This window comes from Glandiceps talaboti, chromosome 1 (assembly GCF_964340395.1).
Source record: "Glandiceps talaboti chromosome 1, keGlaTala1.1, whole genome shotgun sequence".
Classification (NCBI taxonomy): Eukaryota; Metazoa; Hemichordata; class Enteropneusta; family Spengelidae; genus Glandiceps; species Glandiceps talaboti.
In genome coordinates, this window is record NC_135549.1 from 13,547,392 (window position 1) to 13,565,137 (window position 17,746).

The 17,746-nt window shown below is 36.9% G+C and overlaps 1 protein-coding gene across 1 annotated transcript in view; it reads right to left on the reverse strand.

Annotated features, from left to right (window-relative positions):
- The window catches only part of LOC144439449 (protocadherin Fat 4-like), a 46,919-nt gene that overhangs the window by 18,608 nt on the left and 10,565 nt on the right, over positions 1 to 17,746 (reverse strand). The window contains exons 2-9 of the mRNA XM_078128739.1: positions 6,191 to 6,390; positions 5,343 to 5,707; positions 4,530 to 4,744; positions 3,572 to 3,811; positions 2,604 to 2,866; positions 1,817 to 1,994; positions 887 to 1,428; positions 350 to 446 (exon numbers count right to left, since the gene is read on the reverse strand). Coding sequence (XP_077984865.1) covers positions 350 to 446; positions 887 to 1,428; positions 1,817 to 1,994; positions 2,604 to 2,866; positions 3,572 to 3,811; positions 4,530 to 4,744; positions 5,343 to 5,707; positions 6,191 to 6,390 — 2,100 coding nt within the window. The remainder of the gene's footprint in view (positions 1 to 349; positions 447 to 886; positions 1,429 to 1,816; positions 1,995 to 2,603; positions 2,867 to 3,571; positions 3,812 to 4,529; positions 4,745 to 5,342; positions 5,708 to 6,190; positions 6,391 to 17,746) is intronic.

A 17,746-nucleotide genomic window follows, 5' to 3' on the forward strand; every position in this document is an offset into this window, starting at 1 on the left:
AAGACTTACGGAAAAATAATTCGTGTTTATCTTTCACTCAACTTTCTTACTTGAAACTCGCTATCTTATTCTATCAGTGTTGACGAAAAATAGAAGACTTAGTCAGGAAAAGTCTACGAGTGTCGATAAATATATTCTTTATATGACGTACACGTACACCTCAAAACTCCGTAGGTCATATATGTTTATTTATAATTTTTGGAAAATTTACTGAAAATCCAAATTAAACTTTTCGATTTATGAGACATTTTGACCATTACCTATATTGTTACTTTGATGGTAATCTGAACGGTTATGTTATTAAATTTTGCAATTTTAATTCAAATATTCTTTTAAATCGAAAACTTACTTTCAATTGTGAATGTGATATCGCCTTGTGTTCCATAATCATTATCGGCAGCATTAATGGTTGCCACAGATGTACCAACAGCCGAATTTTCCTGCACCTGTGGAGGAAGAACGTGAACACATAATTTCATCTAGAACTGGTATGTTTAATGAGTTTAAAGAGTATGATAAAGATTTATATTGAGAAATATTAAAATGGAACTCCCACTCAGCAAGTCAGGTCATCAATAACAATGAAAACGAGGAAGAGAAAATGAAAGCAGGAAACAGGAAATGTTTGTTTAAATAAAAAAATATATAATATATTGAATCTTGGCTGAGTATAGTCACTATATTTGTGTGGTGTTTCTGAAACTTCTCCCCCAAAGAAAAACAAAACCTCCACCCCACCCCACCCCCACCACCACCACCACCACCACCACCACCACCACCACCACCACCACCATCACCGTTAACGACAATACAATGTACAATGTAATACATCGACGGAATCGACTTCATATGGACCAACAAAAAGTTTTCTGAAAAGTTGACTCACTGTAATAGAGACTGGTGTCGTCGCCGCAAACACTGGGTCATGATCATTTGATGGTGTGACATCCACGTGAACAGTTGTAGTTCCGCTCAATTCAGGTGTACCACCATCAACCACCCGGACAACCAAACTATACAATTGCGAATCACCTGTCCCCACGTCTAAATCTATCGTGTTCTTGATACGAATTTCTTGCAGAGCGTTGTCAATCTTAAACTTATCGTCTCCATTACCAGATACAAACGAAAGTGTGAAGGTGGCTGTAGAGTCGGCATCAGAGACTGATAAGGCAGCAACGATCGAATCAACAGCATCACCTTCCGTGGAGATCCCGTTATAAATAGTCTGACCAAAGACCGGGGCGTTGTCGTTGTAATCAAGTATGTCGAACGTCAGCACCTGAGTTGTACTACTCGGCACTGTACCGCCATCTTCAGCTTTCACGGTGATGTCATAACGTGTTGGGTCCGTCTCGTAATCGAATGTATCAAGAGTTGTAATTCTAGCAGTCAGGGGTTCAATGTAAAACTTGCTCGTGCCAGCAGCTGCCAAAGAAGAAATTATACTTATGTTATGTATGCAAATATATACATGAATTCTCTACATCAGATATCTTCAACAAGGACTAATTTTCAAAGAAAGGTTGTTAAGGAAACATAATATATTATCAGGAAAAATCAAAACCAGCTACAACTCAATGTAGGTTTACTTTTAACAACGCATAATGCCAGTAATTACATGATGGGTGTATAGCATTCACCTTCATATTCTGTAAATTCACTGAGCGAAGTAACTTGCCATATATTCACTTACATGTATCTCGGATCGTCTGTTTTGTTTTAGTATATCCTATGTAGATGGTGTCGACGTACAAAGACTGACCCAAAACATGATGTGATCCACATAAATGTACTAAATAATGTAATTTGTTACCTGGGCTAACAGAATCGATGGAATAGGTAATTTCTCCATCCGGGCCTTCGTCTGTATCGTCTGCTACTATGTCTGTCGATGACGCAACTTCATAACCGATACCCTCGTTTTCGTACATTGTGACAACGGCTGCTGGGAAGGAAGTGAAAGTGGGCGTGGCCTCATTCACTGACGTCACCTAAACAAAAATTGTGATATGAGAGTGGTTTCAACATGCTAAGAAAAATTACTCTGAACTGACAAACCTGCAGATGGAGTCGTTTTATTAAAGAAGAAGTACGCCAAATTCGTGTGCGCAATTTCATCTAGTGAATGATCAAACATTTGCAATATAATCAGCTCAATTGCAATTTTTGCCCTTTAACGATATGAAGTGACAACTATCTGAAGGCTCACTGATTTTATCTTCTTCGAGATTTTAAAACTACTTTCGATAATTTGACAGTTTTCCTTGTAGTTTATTATCTTGAAGACACAAATGGGACATGCTACGCCGTTGGTATATCAGTGCCAAAAAATAAAACATGTATGGAATTGTATTTTGAAAATACGTATACGGAATATTTATAACTTAAGAGTAAATAAGACAACTTCGAAATGGCATTCATATTGGACTGTTCTTTTTGGATGTCTTTTAAAATGTCTCTCTCTCTATCTTCCACTTATTTTGTTTGTAGCAAACACATGCACCTAGGCTATCGTTTTAAAGAAAACGCACGACTGATATTGTAATTCGATAATATCTGCTAAGTACATACTGACAAGTTTGAACAACGTTTCTACTTACCGTAACAGCAACTGTGGCTGAGCTTGTTGTGCCACCACCATCTACTGCAGTAACAATCAAACGATAGATGTGCCCATTGCTGATAAGTGTTGCGTCTTCGTAGTCAATGGCAACAGTTGAAGTCTGAATAACATACGGTCCAGTGCCAGTCACTGCGAACTTCTGGTTTGGCGCTGCGTCATCACCACTTTCGATGGTAACGGTAAGATCACCATTGGTCCCACTATCGGCATCAGTAACAGTCGTCGCAATGATAGACGTACCTATCAACCGTATGCATACAATTTATGTAGTGTGAATAATTCATTGATGTGATTAATACATGTTTTCAATATAGTTATTGAAAAGATCACGAAAGGGTGACGTCATTTTGAAAAATCTACAGCTTTAGGTGGGTTGGGATTTCTTTAGGACTACAGTGTTGATGGACTCTTAATAGAAATACACGAATATTGATTAAAGTGTGAAAGTGAAAGTTTGACAAAATACATTATGGTTGATTTTCTCATTGTTTTTATTTCGATTGGTGTCTTTCGACAAACCTAGGGGAATTTCAAAGTTCAGAGTAGTAACATGCAATGTTATTGTTCTTTTTGATTAATTTGTGTCAATTTATTTATTATTCATATATATTTTGGAGTCTTTGACAACTAATAAAAATGCAATGTAGTTTCAAGGACCTGCACAAATCAATAACTTCTGGCAATGGATGACCCTTCGATACAGACAACTTCACGAGGCTGTAACTTAGAACAGTATTGACTGACATTAGATTTACATGGTTTTTATGGTGAGGAGTTCGTCGCTGTTGGCACTCTTGTCAACCATTCGTTATTATAAATTATAGGGGTGTAAACAACGACAAATCTTTCTGTCTAGGTTGGTCTCTGACGGTAACGCCACGTAGAACACGTCATCCAATGGCATTCAACTACTTAAAATAAGTATGCTTTAATATAGTACATTACCTGCTGCTGTGTTCTCAGCGACAGTTTGCGTGTAACTCGAAGGACTCCATATTGGGTCGTTGTCGTTGATATTATTGACAGTAATAGCTAGAGTAGCTGTGTCTGTGTTTCCACCACTGTCAGTGATGGTGAGGGTCAGACTGTAACTGGTAACTGGAGATGCTCCATCGACATCCAGAATTTGTGCAGACGTTATGACGCCCGTTGTCATATCGCAAAAGAAGTCGTTAGCATTTGTACCTGTAGGGGAATAATCATGAAAGTCGATAGCTATTACAAAAAGCGTATCAGTAAGGCGAACCAAACTACACTGACAACCATTTTATTACATGCTAGATATATCAGTCTGAGGAGGTTTAATGGCGACTAATATTTTACAACAACTGTTACTGAATGTATAAAGGACAACGTACATTTATTAGCTTCAGACTGAGTCTGGAATATCCAGATCCCGGGATTCAGATCAGGATATAGATTTTTCTATCATCCCGGGGATCGGGATAAATAACTTTTGAACGATCTGGCGAAGGGAACTACGTACACGACGCATGTTGAAATGTGTATGTCTGCTGCTTACTCTCAAACACCTGCAATATTAACCAGGGGCTGGACATGGGTTGTCCAGGGCATTGTTTAGTACACACGTTTGAGGGGTATATACCAATGGTACCTGTCACGGAGTCAACTCAAAAAAAGTGTCTATCCCGATTGGGATAAATATGGGATATACAACGTCTATCCTATTCTGACTAAGCAATGTATTTCGTACGTCGTGTACATGTACCTTTCTAAATGTAACATCGAAAATCGTGATTAACAATAGCTTGTTTTCCTTTTGCGACGACTTCAGTTGAATTATTGTAAGTTCTTTATGCATCTTGAAACCTCTTACGATTTACAGTTTTGTACCATATACTTTATGATGTTCTGCTGAAATGCAGTAGTTTATATCTAGTACCTGAAATAGTGAAGGTCCAATAGTCAGAAACGTCATCGTCAGAATAGTCTCCTGATGGATCAGTTACCCAAGTTATTGCCGTCCCTACGGATTGGTTTTCATCTATGTCACCTGTGTACGTAGCAGCTCCAAACACCGGGGATTCGTCAGCGACATCGATCAAATTCACTGTCAGTACCGCAGTCGGGGGAGAAGCACGGTGACCATCGTCAGCACTATAGTTGAAAAGAGACACACACAATCTTTAATTATTTATGAAGTGTAACAATGGCACACAAACACGGCCAATAATGATTTAATTTTCACTGGTGTCGCTTCGAATAGTGGCAAGATTTATAAAGAAGGGTACTATTCGATCCTTTGAGAGAACATCAGTTTGTCACATTATACTTATTTCGGATAAAAAAGTAATATTTGAATGAGAAAAACATCTGACATAGCTGTATAAAAAGTTGGTTCTGAAAAAAGTGATATCATCTAATCTGTATGACTCCACTGATAAGGTAGCACAAATGCGAACGCATAATAGGATTGAATCATGCGCCTTTAAAATCACTTCTCATTCATCGATTTATGTAGGATTTACGACTCGTTAATAACGGTGCCGTAAAACAGGCCGTGGTTTGCGACGATGTACAACTAGTACTGTTCATTTATCTTAACTGAATTTGTTTCTTTGCGGCTTTCTTTTTAAAATAGCGAAAGAGTCACCAAGAGTTAAATAAACAAACAAACGGATAAACAATAACAACAAAACAAAAACAACAATAACAATAACAATAAAAAAAAACAAAAAAAAAACATTATCCCTACCTTATGGTGATTGTGAAGGATCGTTTGGTTGGGTCGGCGTCGTAATCAAGTCCGGCTGGTGCTACGATGAATTCATTGTTATTGGTGAATGTAGGGGTCGTTGGTAATTGTGAATCAATTGCTATGGCAATAGTATCGCCCTCTACGTCGTTGTATTGGACAGTATAGATAGTTGAACTGACAGCAACGTCTTCGGAAATAGATATCGTGGTCGGTAGATTTAGGAAGGTTGGTGCTTCATTTTGTAATATGTTAACTTGGATAGCGTATGTGCCGTCGTTAGCAGTGTCTGTGGTACACTTTACGTTTACAGTTTGAGATGGCCCATGCGTTGCAAAGTCAGGTGTGGTGGCACCGATGGTGACCTAGGAAGACATACACAAGTGTCATTTCAGCGCACTATTAATGTTTGTTTGTTTGTTAGTTTCTTTTCAAGGGCTGGAGTTGTAAAGAATCATCCAATTTGAGACACATTTGTTTTGCCTATACACTCGGAGGAAGGTTGATCAGTGTATTTTTGCAACATTGTTGAGAGAATGTCTCTAACCACGAACATCGAAGGCAATATAGTCAAGCACGATGGGTGCAGATAAATGTGTTATAATTGTATAAGTATGACGTTGCTGTTGGGAAATACATTGTATCTCTTGCAGAAATTTAAAGCACGTCTACCTCACATGGTTATGATTGTAACCGTACACTCTGTTACAGGAAAAAGTGAGTGATTTGCACGTACCATCTCAAAGAAAGAGAATGAGTGGCTGACTGACCAACTGAGTCCGTCAATCACGTGGTCCTTTTCAACAACATTTAGATTCTCAATTCAGTGTAACCAGTGGTTAACTTACCTCGCCAGTAATGACATTGACAGAGAATAGCGTCGATGGGCCGGGTGTGGCAGAGACCAGCTCAAACACATTTGGTGAACCGGCTGATGCACTACCGGAATATGAAACAGTTACCTCGCTTGCATCTATTACTGTAGTACCCCCTGTAGAGTATTCCTTGATGTCGTACCCTCCAATTGTACCCCACGAGATTGTACAATCTATCACAGAAAACAAATATTGAAATAAATATGAAATAGGCCACAGTCTGTAAATTTATGTTTTGGTGGTTACTTTTGTTTCGTTTTGAAATATTCGTAAGATAGTAGTTTAACTGCAAATAACATTTATTCAATGGTTTTTCTGATTTGTTGGTATTTAAGAGTTAGTTTCCAGTTTACTCAACGTTTGCAGTGTATATTGAAATTCTCCTGTTTTATGAAAAGCATGTTAGACCGTCTCATTGGAAATCATTTGGCTGGATTGTATTTTCCTCTACAAATCAAGATGCAACACAGTTATTGGGACCCATAGAAACATTTCATAAACGGGTCAAGTGAAAGGGAAATAAGTTTGGTATTCGTGCAAATGATAGCATAGCGAACGCGATTTCCTCAAACTACATTGCGCCCTCAAGTCGTGATCATTTATTTACTGTGACATTTGACCAGTGCAGTGTTGTCACAAATACGACAAGCTGTCTATTTTATCTGTTTGTTTATTTATTTGTTTGTTTGTTTGTTTGTTTGTTTGTTTGTTTGTTTGTTTGTTTGTTTGTTTCTTTGTTGTTATCTACTTTTCTCTGTCGTACACACTTTCTGTTTCTCTCGCCTATCTCATCACTCTTTCATTCCCATTTTTTTCCGTAAGGAAGAAGAGATATATTTATGGGTGGAAGTCTGTGTGTCTGTGTGTCTGTCTGTATCATCGTTTTCTCCACAAGGGCTTGCTCAATTCAAACGAAATTTTGAAGACGTATTCCGTAGGGTAATGGCAAGACTTGATTAGGTTTTGGTAAAAATCCCGTGAATATTAATTAGTAATTTACATAATTAATGATTTTCGGTAATTAGGCTATATCTCAATAATGCACGCTTCAAATTCATTATAACTTGGTACACACATTTGCAATACCTAAGCACACCTGTCCTGAAAATATTACTAATGTAGCTTTTAGTTTATTGGCATATTTTCGATTGGCCACAAAAAAGAAAAAAATAGTTTCTCGTCAGGAAATGTCGGCTAAAGTGGTGCGACTTTATCACCATTTTCTAAAACACTACTGGCTCAATTCAAACGAAATATATTGCATGTGTTCTGTAGGGTAGTGACAAGAACTGATTAGGTTTCGGTAAACATCCCAAGGATATTAACGAGAAATTTACATAATTAATGGTTTTCGGTAATTAGGCTATATCTCAAGAATACACACTTCAAATTCAATATAATTTGATACATGAATTTGCGATACCAAAGCGCACTTGTCCTGAAAATATTATTGATGTAGCTTTTAGTTTTAATAAATTATTGGCATATTTTTCTAGGCCACTAAAAAGGAAAAAATAGTTTCTCGTCAGGAAATGTTGTCTAAAGGGGTACGACGATGCGCTTATTTTTTTTTTTACATTCTCAACAAATGTCACAGTACATGTTGTGGTTGGCCAGGAGATCACTAACAGCAATGAGCAAATAGCAATCAATGAGAAAAAATAACTTATTACATATGTTCTGTTGTATTCCAACAATTGTCTGTAGGAACGACAATCTCAAAACTTTGCCCTTACGGAAGACATTTAGTTTACATCTGGTATGTAATATTGTTATAGCATATCCTTTTTCGTCTTTCCCTGCTATATACAAAATCCAGGTACGGAATCGCGACATTATTTGAACAGTTGCCTGTATATTCATTGCACATGTATGTTTTCCGCTCGTATTCAAGTTTCATTCTTTACCATGGAGTTAGAGATGGAAATAAGTAATATGTCGTCCTGGCCTGCACAGACAATCACAAGAATAAAGCATGTCCATATATCGATCTGTGTTTTTGTGATTGACACACATAGCACGAACCTATGTTGAACTTTAATCTAGGTGCATTGTAGAATTGAAAACAGTCTCCCAAACGTTAATAATTTGTTAAAGATCTTTTAAAAACCCCTAATAAGCGCTTTATGCTGCTGTCGCCGTGAAATTGACAAAAGGAGTTTGATCTAATTACCAGTCGTAGCGCTAAATGTGGCTTCCCATTGTGTTTCTTAACCGTGTAATTGCAGTGTCACATTGGATATTCTCTAAATCCCCTCATTTCTAAGATGAAATATATTACGGTTAGTTTTTTTTACAAAGACCTTGTCACGTTCAAGGTTAGCCGTTGCAACATTTCTGGCAGATAAAGAGTCATCATAACTGACATTACCATGACAACGAGTAAACATTTACCTGTGTCCTAAATCATGTTATCGTTACCGTACTAAAAATGTCACTCCGTTCGATGGTATAATGTACACGACACTTTATCGTTTGATCGTGAACCCTACACGTCAAAAACATGTAAGAAATGTTTGTTGTAAAAACAAAAAAAAAAGAATCCTAATATTATTATCAACCATTCGTTTTACTGAAATATTAGCAACCGAAATATGGCTAGTCGGCCAACATGTTTATTCTGTAATTCTATTTAGTGTGTAAAATCTACTGTGTATTGTGACATGTTTACGGTTAGGTACCAAGATTAATAGTCGATAGATTGTGATTTGATATTGATCAATGGTACATGCACTACCTTTATGTTTACCCGGGGTTTATGTCAATGAACACTATAACAATTAGATATTCATTTTTCATGTTTATTTGAGTGTCTCTGCTCACATCGTTGCTCTTATTTCAGATGTATCTATAACCCCTCACTCCCCCCCCCCCTCCGTAAATATTTTCTAAAACTTTCTATTCGAATACATTTTTGGGAGAAGTTACAAAGCGCGCAGATACAGATACAATACACATTTTTTTCGCCTGGAAGCTGCAGGCGACGAGCTTGGTAGTGTCTCAGTTGTAATAATTGTAATTTTATTAAGTGTACCGTGCTATTGTAAGAGTGGAAGTTGATGTGCGTATTATTTGAGTTTTTATGCGAATACCAGTTTATTGTCAAATTCAAATGTATTCAGAAACAGGAGTGAACATTTACCATGATAAGATAAACATTTCAACTAAGGCGAAATACATGTAACCTGAAATGTCTATGGCGGATAACGTAGGCGGTTTAAATCATACGGTAGCAACGGACACCCAACAGCGGATAGCTTGGCAACCTAGAGTCCATACCGAAGAACGCCATTGTCAGACGATACATGAAAGGATTAGTCTCTTTACCAGCATCGAACAAATCGAACTATTCTATTCGAATCTATAAGGTAGTAACACTATTGTGTGTATATTGTATAGTTTATGAACTATGTATCAAATATTTAGGTAAATAAACGCATTAACACTGACTTCTACATTCCAATGAATCAAACTTATCTCTTGGATACCTGTATCTCATCGATCAGCTAGTTTCAGCAACGTGGTTATCTGTTGTACTGTGGCCACGTCGCACTAAAACAGCGATTTGATGATCTCCCATCCCATTATTGGGTCATTGGTCATTTTGGGTTTATCACCAGTCAATAACAGGTATATAAATTGACGAAATATTTTGGTAGTTAAATGTCTCTCGACGTAAACTGTAGCTGTGGAGACAAATGACTTTGTTTGTCTTCTTCGACCATAGCTGACCACTCTTGATGGCGCCTCCATTAAAAAGTCACCTCGTAGTTCAAATAGTGGCTAAAACGATTCGGGTATTTATTGTAGCATAACTACACAGATGCAATATTCTTTACATCATCTATTACATTGATGAGTCATTTATTTTAAAGACCGGATTGATGTAATAAACAGAATACAGATAAACTTAGTCTTGTTTTGTCCTTTTTTTCGATTTGTAATAATGGACCCCAGACTCTGCCTTGCTGGTTTGGTCGACGTAAAAATGTGTATTTAGACACAATGAAGTACCATGCACCGTATCCAACAACAAATAAATCACAAACTTGCTTTTGTTCGTTTATAGCTCATGACTTATACACTGCAATACCTGATGACTACTTCTATAGTTATTCACTCACATAGTGACCCTACACGAGTACAGTAGGGTCTATGATTCACTCAAGAACGATAGAAATCTCTCAAAGGTTTAACCTTAATGGGGTCACGTAGTGACCATTAAGGTCAATTCAATCGGCAGACGACAAAAAAGTGCTTATCGATTTTACTTTTTGACACAAAAAGGCAAAGGTTGGTAGGTTTCTATGATATATCTCCTGTCTGTTACACAACCCTATTGCAATGTAAAAGGTAGATTGAATGATTGGTAATTATTTGGGACAGGTATCTTGACAATAAGTTTACGAGTCGTCTGTTCTCGTTACAGCTTGTATTTTATGCTGCATTTTTCGATAGGGGAGGGGAAACAAGACATAAACTCAGACTAAACAGTTAAAGAGGCAGCTTGACCGTGTGCTTGCACTTGTTCACCTAAATGACAGAACAGGCAGTGGAATTGTAATTAGGTATTCAAACTTACGGAGTACCTATACGATCTAACCACTATTGATTTATTTACTATATGTGTAAGTCCTAGTTTATACGACACTCAATTCTTTGGCAAAAATACAAGAGAAAGGAACGATAAACTAAATAGTAAATTTCGCAGAGACGTTTTTTTTAATTTTTAAAAATAAATTTAACCTACATTCCAGTCAGTGTCAATGTACTAGTATTAGACGAAAGGTAATTATTTATGCGTTGTATAAACTGCAAATTGTCATGGTGGTTTTGGTAACGTAACTTTCTGAAGTGTCATAGTCGAACACAGACTATTTGCCGACAATCGTGTTTACATGTAAATACATCGCAGATCAATAGTTTAATTAATGATTTAGAATCTCTGTCAAGCGCATCCCTTTCAAGTTGTTCTCCTTTGACGTAAACACCGACAGTGTCAGCCTTGAGCTGTCGATGGAAAACAGATAAAATAAAACTCTGAGAAGGAACCCATTCATCATTCGGTCCCCTGACATCGATGACATAAATCCACACGCCACCGTTACAGTGAGAATCGACGGTCTTTTAGTGCAACCAAGCCATAAATTCTGCCTCCCTCAGATGCTTGAGAAAGGAGATTTTGATGTTATTCTTCTATGTGTGACATGTCATTTTACTAATTAGCATGTAAAGAAATTGATAAAGTGCCTCATACAAATCGTTTTGTGTGTCAAAACAAGTGATGTGACCCCCTTGTTTATTAAAGAAAATCGTTAATTAGTCCCGATATGTAATAGTAAAACAATAAAGACCCATGTAAGATTACTGTTAAACGTTGACTGACATACACACATACAGTTATGTGGCAGAGCTATTGGAAAGGTTAGACCTAAACAAAGCAATGTTCCTATGCAATCATTTTGTCTAATAGAGGTACTTTAGATAGCAGTAATGCGAGAACTTGGGATCGAAACATTGGCCTTTAATGTCATCCTAAAAGTATGAGCGTTTTCCCGTGGTTGGTGTTTTTTTTAAATACAGTATACACGTATATTCTCCAGCATATAACAGATACGTCCAGATACGTCACTAACTTAATCTATACATGTAACTACACGTACAACAGTGTAACTCATTGACACAATACATCGAAGGCTAGTCACGCCTCAGGGGACAAGACCACACTGTCTTGTCTGAAAGAGACTGTAAGGAAACACCCTGTTCATCTTTATAGCTATGTCTATACCGTCACATCTACAAAATAGCATGGCCTGTGTCAGACAACAGTGTAACAGCACGGCCCCAGTACTAGTCAGACACCAATGCCCACACCTATCTAAACTAATATTTGTTCTTCATTGGTATGGTTGGTATTTGACAGAAAATGAAAGTTCTTATGGAATTCATTGTACTATCGTTTTCATTGTCTATTTCTTTAGAATGCCACAATCTACCAAACCTGAAAGGTATTAAAAATCTGCACTCAGTAGTTTTTTTCTGATCACACCATGATGTCATTTATGAAAACAAACAAATAACGTAGTCACGGTGATACCTATGTGAAGACAACGGTGTACAGTTTTAAACACTGCACGAAGACACATACATGTATCAAACACACGAATAGCTACCAACCCCGACCGAGACAGGGTTGTTGTAGTCACTGTACGTGACATGAATGGCCTTTCCATTTACCATGGATGGCGTTGGCGTGCTCAATCATATGACTTTACTCTCAAGTGTTATTGAAATATAATAATACTTATCAAATTACCTCAGACAACTGTTGTATTATATTGGTTATGACGTAATAAATTACAGAGAACTGTTGAATTGGGAGACAGTGTCTAAGATGTAAAGTAGTTTGGGGAAAACGTAAACGTTATATGTAACACTACTGATGAAAAAAGAAGAGAAAACTAAACTTATGAAAATCACAATTTAAATAGTCACTAGTAAAACAGGTTAAAAAGGTTGCGGACGCAAGATATGACGCAATGTCTTGGCTTAAAATGCCTTACATCATTTATAGTTTTGTCTATGACATCACACGAAAGTTGTACCTGTGGTGATGATTGCATGTAAATCTGTTTAGTACTACAACAGAACAAATACGTAACTGTTCTCAAATAAACCCATACAGTTCAATGTAGTTCCTCCCATTAACGTGAGAGAGAGAGAGAGAGAGAGAGAGAGAGAGAGAGAGAGAGAGAGAGAGAGAGAGAGAGAGAGAGAGAGAGAGAGAGAGAGAGAGAGAGATACATAGACAGAAAGATACTACAGTGAGACAGAGAGATAGGGGAGAAAATGGAGAAAAAGATAAAGAGAGAAAATGTGAAGGGGAGGAGAGGAGGGTGAGAGAAGGAGTTTCTATAAAAGAAATCCAGGGAAGTAGACAGTGTCGAAATCGGGCCAATTGTTCGAGTGTGTCGTGTAGGTTGGTGCAATTAGTGCACATCATACATTATATATTATGTATTACAACATTGCGTGTTCCTTAAAAGACGGGCGCCGTCTTGATACTTGATGTAGTCATCGGATGTCTAGGCTACATAACAAATAATTACACCTTGTTTACCTGCAGTCATGGCAGACTTACATTACAAGAGAGGCTTTCTATTTCTGTAAGAGCTGATGGTGTCAAGTTATCACAACGTTGAAAGACCAAACAGCCAAAATTGTTATCTGAGCTTTTTTTTAGAATCTCAAACAATGAGGGTCATAGGAACATCCTATATAGTGATCGATCACACGAGTAGATTGGTGCTAAGTGAAAACCTCTCCTCATTATTTCAATATTTAGTAATCTCCTTATATAGTAACATAGCCATAGACATGCATCGGAAGCACACTTTTATCTTTCTTTTTTTAGACATTTTAACTCACTTCAAATACTGACCAACCTACTTCAGGTTTTATTTGTGCAACGTATAACGAATGCTTCACCTCGTATGTACATAACAACCAGTTGTGTGTATGTATGTGTAATTACACCGGATAGCGGCCCTGAATCCATACCCCAAGCCAGTATGGATTCCAGTTCAACGGAATGTGGGTCGGTCAGTTTTCAGGAGAGAGAAGGAGTTTCTATCAAAACAATCTAAGGATGTAGTGTCGAAATCGGGCCAATTGCTTGCGTATGTCGTCTAGGTCGATCAATTTTCAAGTATTACCAGTTGATACACATCAGCACAAAACAGCGATTCATTTCTTTGTGAATGCTTCGTTCAGTCGGGTGAGTAATTGGGGTAATCTTCCCCGGTAATCTTTACACAGGTAACACTCGCGATTCATACTACTATACTTGAATAAAGTTTAACAAATGGAAGTAATTTCAAGTTATTGTCAACTTTGGACCAATTGACATAAATAAGAAGACGTAAAATGAAAACAAAAACTGTGAAAATGATGAACAGGAATAGTCAGTGTTCTATAGTACACAAGATACGATATAGTTCATTACAACCGTATAGAAAATTGACAATTCTATTTGCCACTTATTTAAGTGTAATAAAGATATTATTAAAGATTGATTGTATGAATTACACTAAATTATTTATCTATTTGCTTTATATAGAGTTTGCAATGTATCAAATGATGTTCTTCGTCTTCTGTTGTATTACAATGTTTACAAAGTCTATTTTCAATTCTCAACAGTCTATATTTTCAATATAGTACTAAGTGTACATCGAATCATGCACTTAGTGTATGTACGTACACATTTCCCAGACAGAGACTCGTCTTGTGTTCTCAAGCAGAGAAACAGCTCTGCACATTCGGTAGATGGCTTCTTAAGATAGTAACACCAAGGCTAGTCTCTCTTATACGAACGTACGCACGCATGGGTGGATGTATGTATGTATGTATGTATGTATGTATGTATGTATGTATGTCTGTCTGTCTGTCTGTCTGTCTGTCTGTCTGTGTGTGTGTGTGTGTGTGTGTGTGTGTGTGTGTTGGTTAGTTGGGTGGTTTGTTCTATGCTTATCTGTTAACTAGAGTTTGTTATTATTTTATGATAATTTACAGTGACTACGTCAGTAATCCTAGCCTAGCAACTGAATAAAATATGTTAAATGTCATAAATCTAAACACTACATGAATGGTTACAAAAATATGATTGTAAATAAATTAGTAATAAAAAATACGAACGTGTACATATTTACTTTTTAACCAGTTGGTATAATTCCCATACACTGAATTTATTTCCGTGAGATTTGGGAGCATGTCTGTTTTATCTAAAACCCGTCTTTAATCGTTCTTTTACTGTATACAACTGTCATGGAATAGTAAAAGTAACATGGCAGCAACTAATATTATACATTGTAAATACCCCCACCGGCTGTCATATTCACGCCTGTTGCTTGGCAACCACACAAACGAATTGTATACAGACACAAAGAGTTGGTATCATTGGTTACACACAAACACTAAAAGCTGAAAATAGCTCCCAACTGAAATAGTAATTTATAGTTATGTGTAGTTTTCAGCTTTCAATCTGTACCACATTCTCACAAATTTATATCAATTTGAGTTGAAAAGAAAAGAAAGAATAAAACAGTTTCAGTAATGACATGAGTTTCATTAACCAATTAACATTTAATGGTCTCTCTACCGCTGAACATACGTTTTGTTGGCATGACATTCAGTTGTTTCAGGTACTTCGAGTAATAAAATATACTTCTTATTGTAGAAATAACACTTTTCAAAGTAGCAGAGTTGCTAGGAATGACCTTGGCCATGCACAGTGAACTACTCAAGCTATGTTTTGTAGTTCTGATTTATGATATGAAATTTACAATTTAGAGTACTAGTATGCTGTCGATAAATATAAGTGCCTTCTTTGACATATGTACATACAGATACACATTTGTCGAAGTGTTGATGTGTTTCTAATGGACCCATTGTTTAGTAGAAAGTGTATTGACTGCGTGGTCTCACGGCTGGCACTATTCATGGAATAAAAAAAAGATGGCACTTTGGTAATATCTATGATTAGAACCCATCAATGGAAAGACCACCTTCCTCGTTGACACCCAGCTGTACCTAACAACTGTAATTATTGCGATTCACACAGTGCTTCTGGTCCCAACGACCGTTTTCAATGTGTCTCGTATTCAGTAACTAGTGTACTATGTTATTATTATTACTTACAATTATTTCATCGGACTGAACGATTCTCTACCAAAGATATCGATGATATCATCCTGTCATCTCACCGTTGTCATAACTACCAGTTACCATGGCAAGCCATCCCTAGGTTAGCTACTAATGGTATTCTTTTTGTTATCGTTTTTTTGTTCGCAAGTCAATAGCAGATAGAGGCATATACAGTATCACACACAGTATGTCGACACGAGACGAGACTTCTAACCCTACAATTGATATTTTTAGTGCAGGAAGGCGCCGTCATATTACTAAGACTTATCATGATATTTCAGTTATTGTTTACGGGATAAAACTGCTTAGCACAAATGATATATGTTACTGTCTCTGAAAAATTGAATCTCATCGTTTCTGCGCTAACTTAAACGACTTTTTCCCTTTTTAGCACAACTGAACCCTAAAGCAGTTCAGTAGGTGTCACAAAATATATATATGTGTGTGTGTGTGTGTGTGTGTGTGTGTGTGTGTGTGTGTGTGTGTCTGTCTGTCTGTCTGTCTGTGTGTCTGTCTATTTATCTTATCTTATCTTATCTATCTATCTATCTATCTATCTATCTATCTATCTATCTATCTATCTATCTATCTATCTATCTATCTATCTATCTCTCTCTATGTTTGTCTGTCTGTCTGTCTGTCTGTCTGTCTGTCTGTCTGTCTGTCTGTCTGTCTGTCTGTCTGTCTGTGAATGACAGATTTCAAAAACCACTGGGAAGATTAGGTTGATAATTGATGGGGATACTGCTTACAGTTTGTAGCTAGGAAATTATACATACGTGCCTAGCAACGAGACCACGCCCATAGCAGCAGCCAAATGACGTTGTGTATTGCAAAGGTAACAACGGGATGGATGGGGAAGTTGACAGACATTCAAAAAATATACAAAAATATGCTTAGCAACGAAACCACGCCCATATCGCAGTGGCCAATTAATGTACTATATTGCAGACTACAGGATGGGTAGGCATGGTGATGAACAGTAAACAAATATATAATTTGTACAGTTGTGCTACAACGCAATTGACGCTATTTTTTAATACAAGTGGTATTCAATTTTAAATAAAATGTTGACCTTCCCACTCCATAAGATATGATATAATAACACCAGGTAACGTCAAATCAGATTTTTCACCACCAATTTTATATCATTTTTGGCCATTTTCATCGCCAAGTAAGGATATGGTGTGCTCTAATTGTTTTGTGTGTGTGAAGACTAAATCAGCAAGCATTCGCACGAATTGGAGCGTCCGGTACTTCCGAGTCGGCAAAAGATGAAGATAACAGGATATAAGATATTAATCTAATAACATACATCAGGTGGACAAAACATTTACGTTAGTTTTCCCATTGCGAATTGAAAATACGAATATTTACCAATTTCATTAACAAATTATCATGTTAGTAAATCCACGTGACTTAATTTGATAATAAAAAACGTCCCTCTGACAATGAGAGCTATAGGTAATGTAATTTGGGTTTTGCTTAATCATATTGACATGCAGCATTATGGATCTGTCACTTTAGATAAAATGGAGAGGGAAAACTTGACTCCATTCAATATATGATTCCATAGCCAAACCCTGATTATTTTTGCGCATTGTAGCTCACAGGTTGTTTTTTATCTTTGCAGTATATTTTTCGTCTATCCATACACTAGTTTGCCTTTTCTAGTTTCTATATTATTACCGTTTGTTCGTTTGTTTGTAATTCATTCTGTATTCCGTTTGTTTAGGTTTTGTAAATACTAGGACTCTAGCTATGACGATGCGGCATACTACATAGCAATCATTTCAATGTTTAAACATCAGATCACCGCTAAGTGAC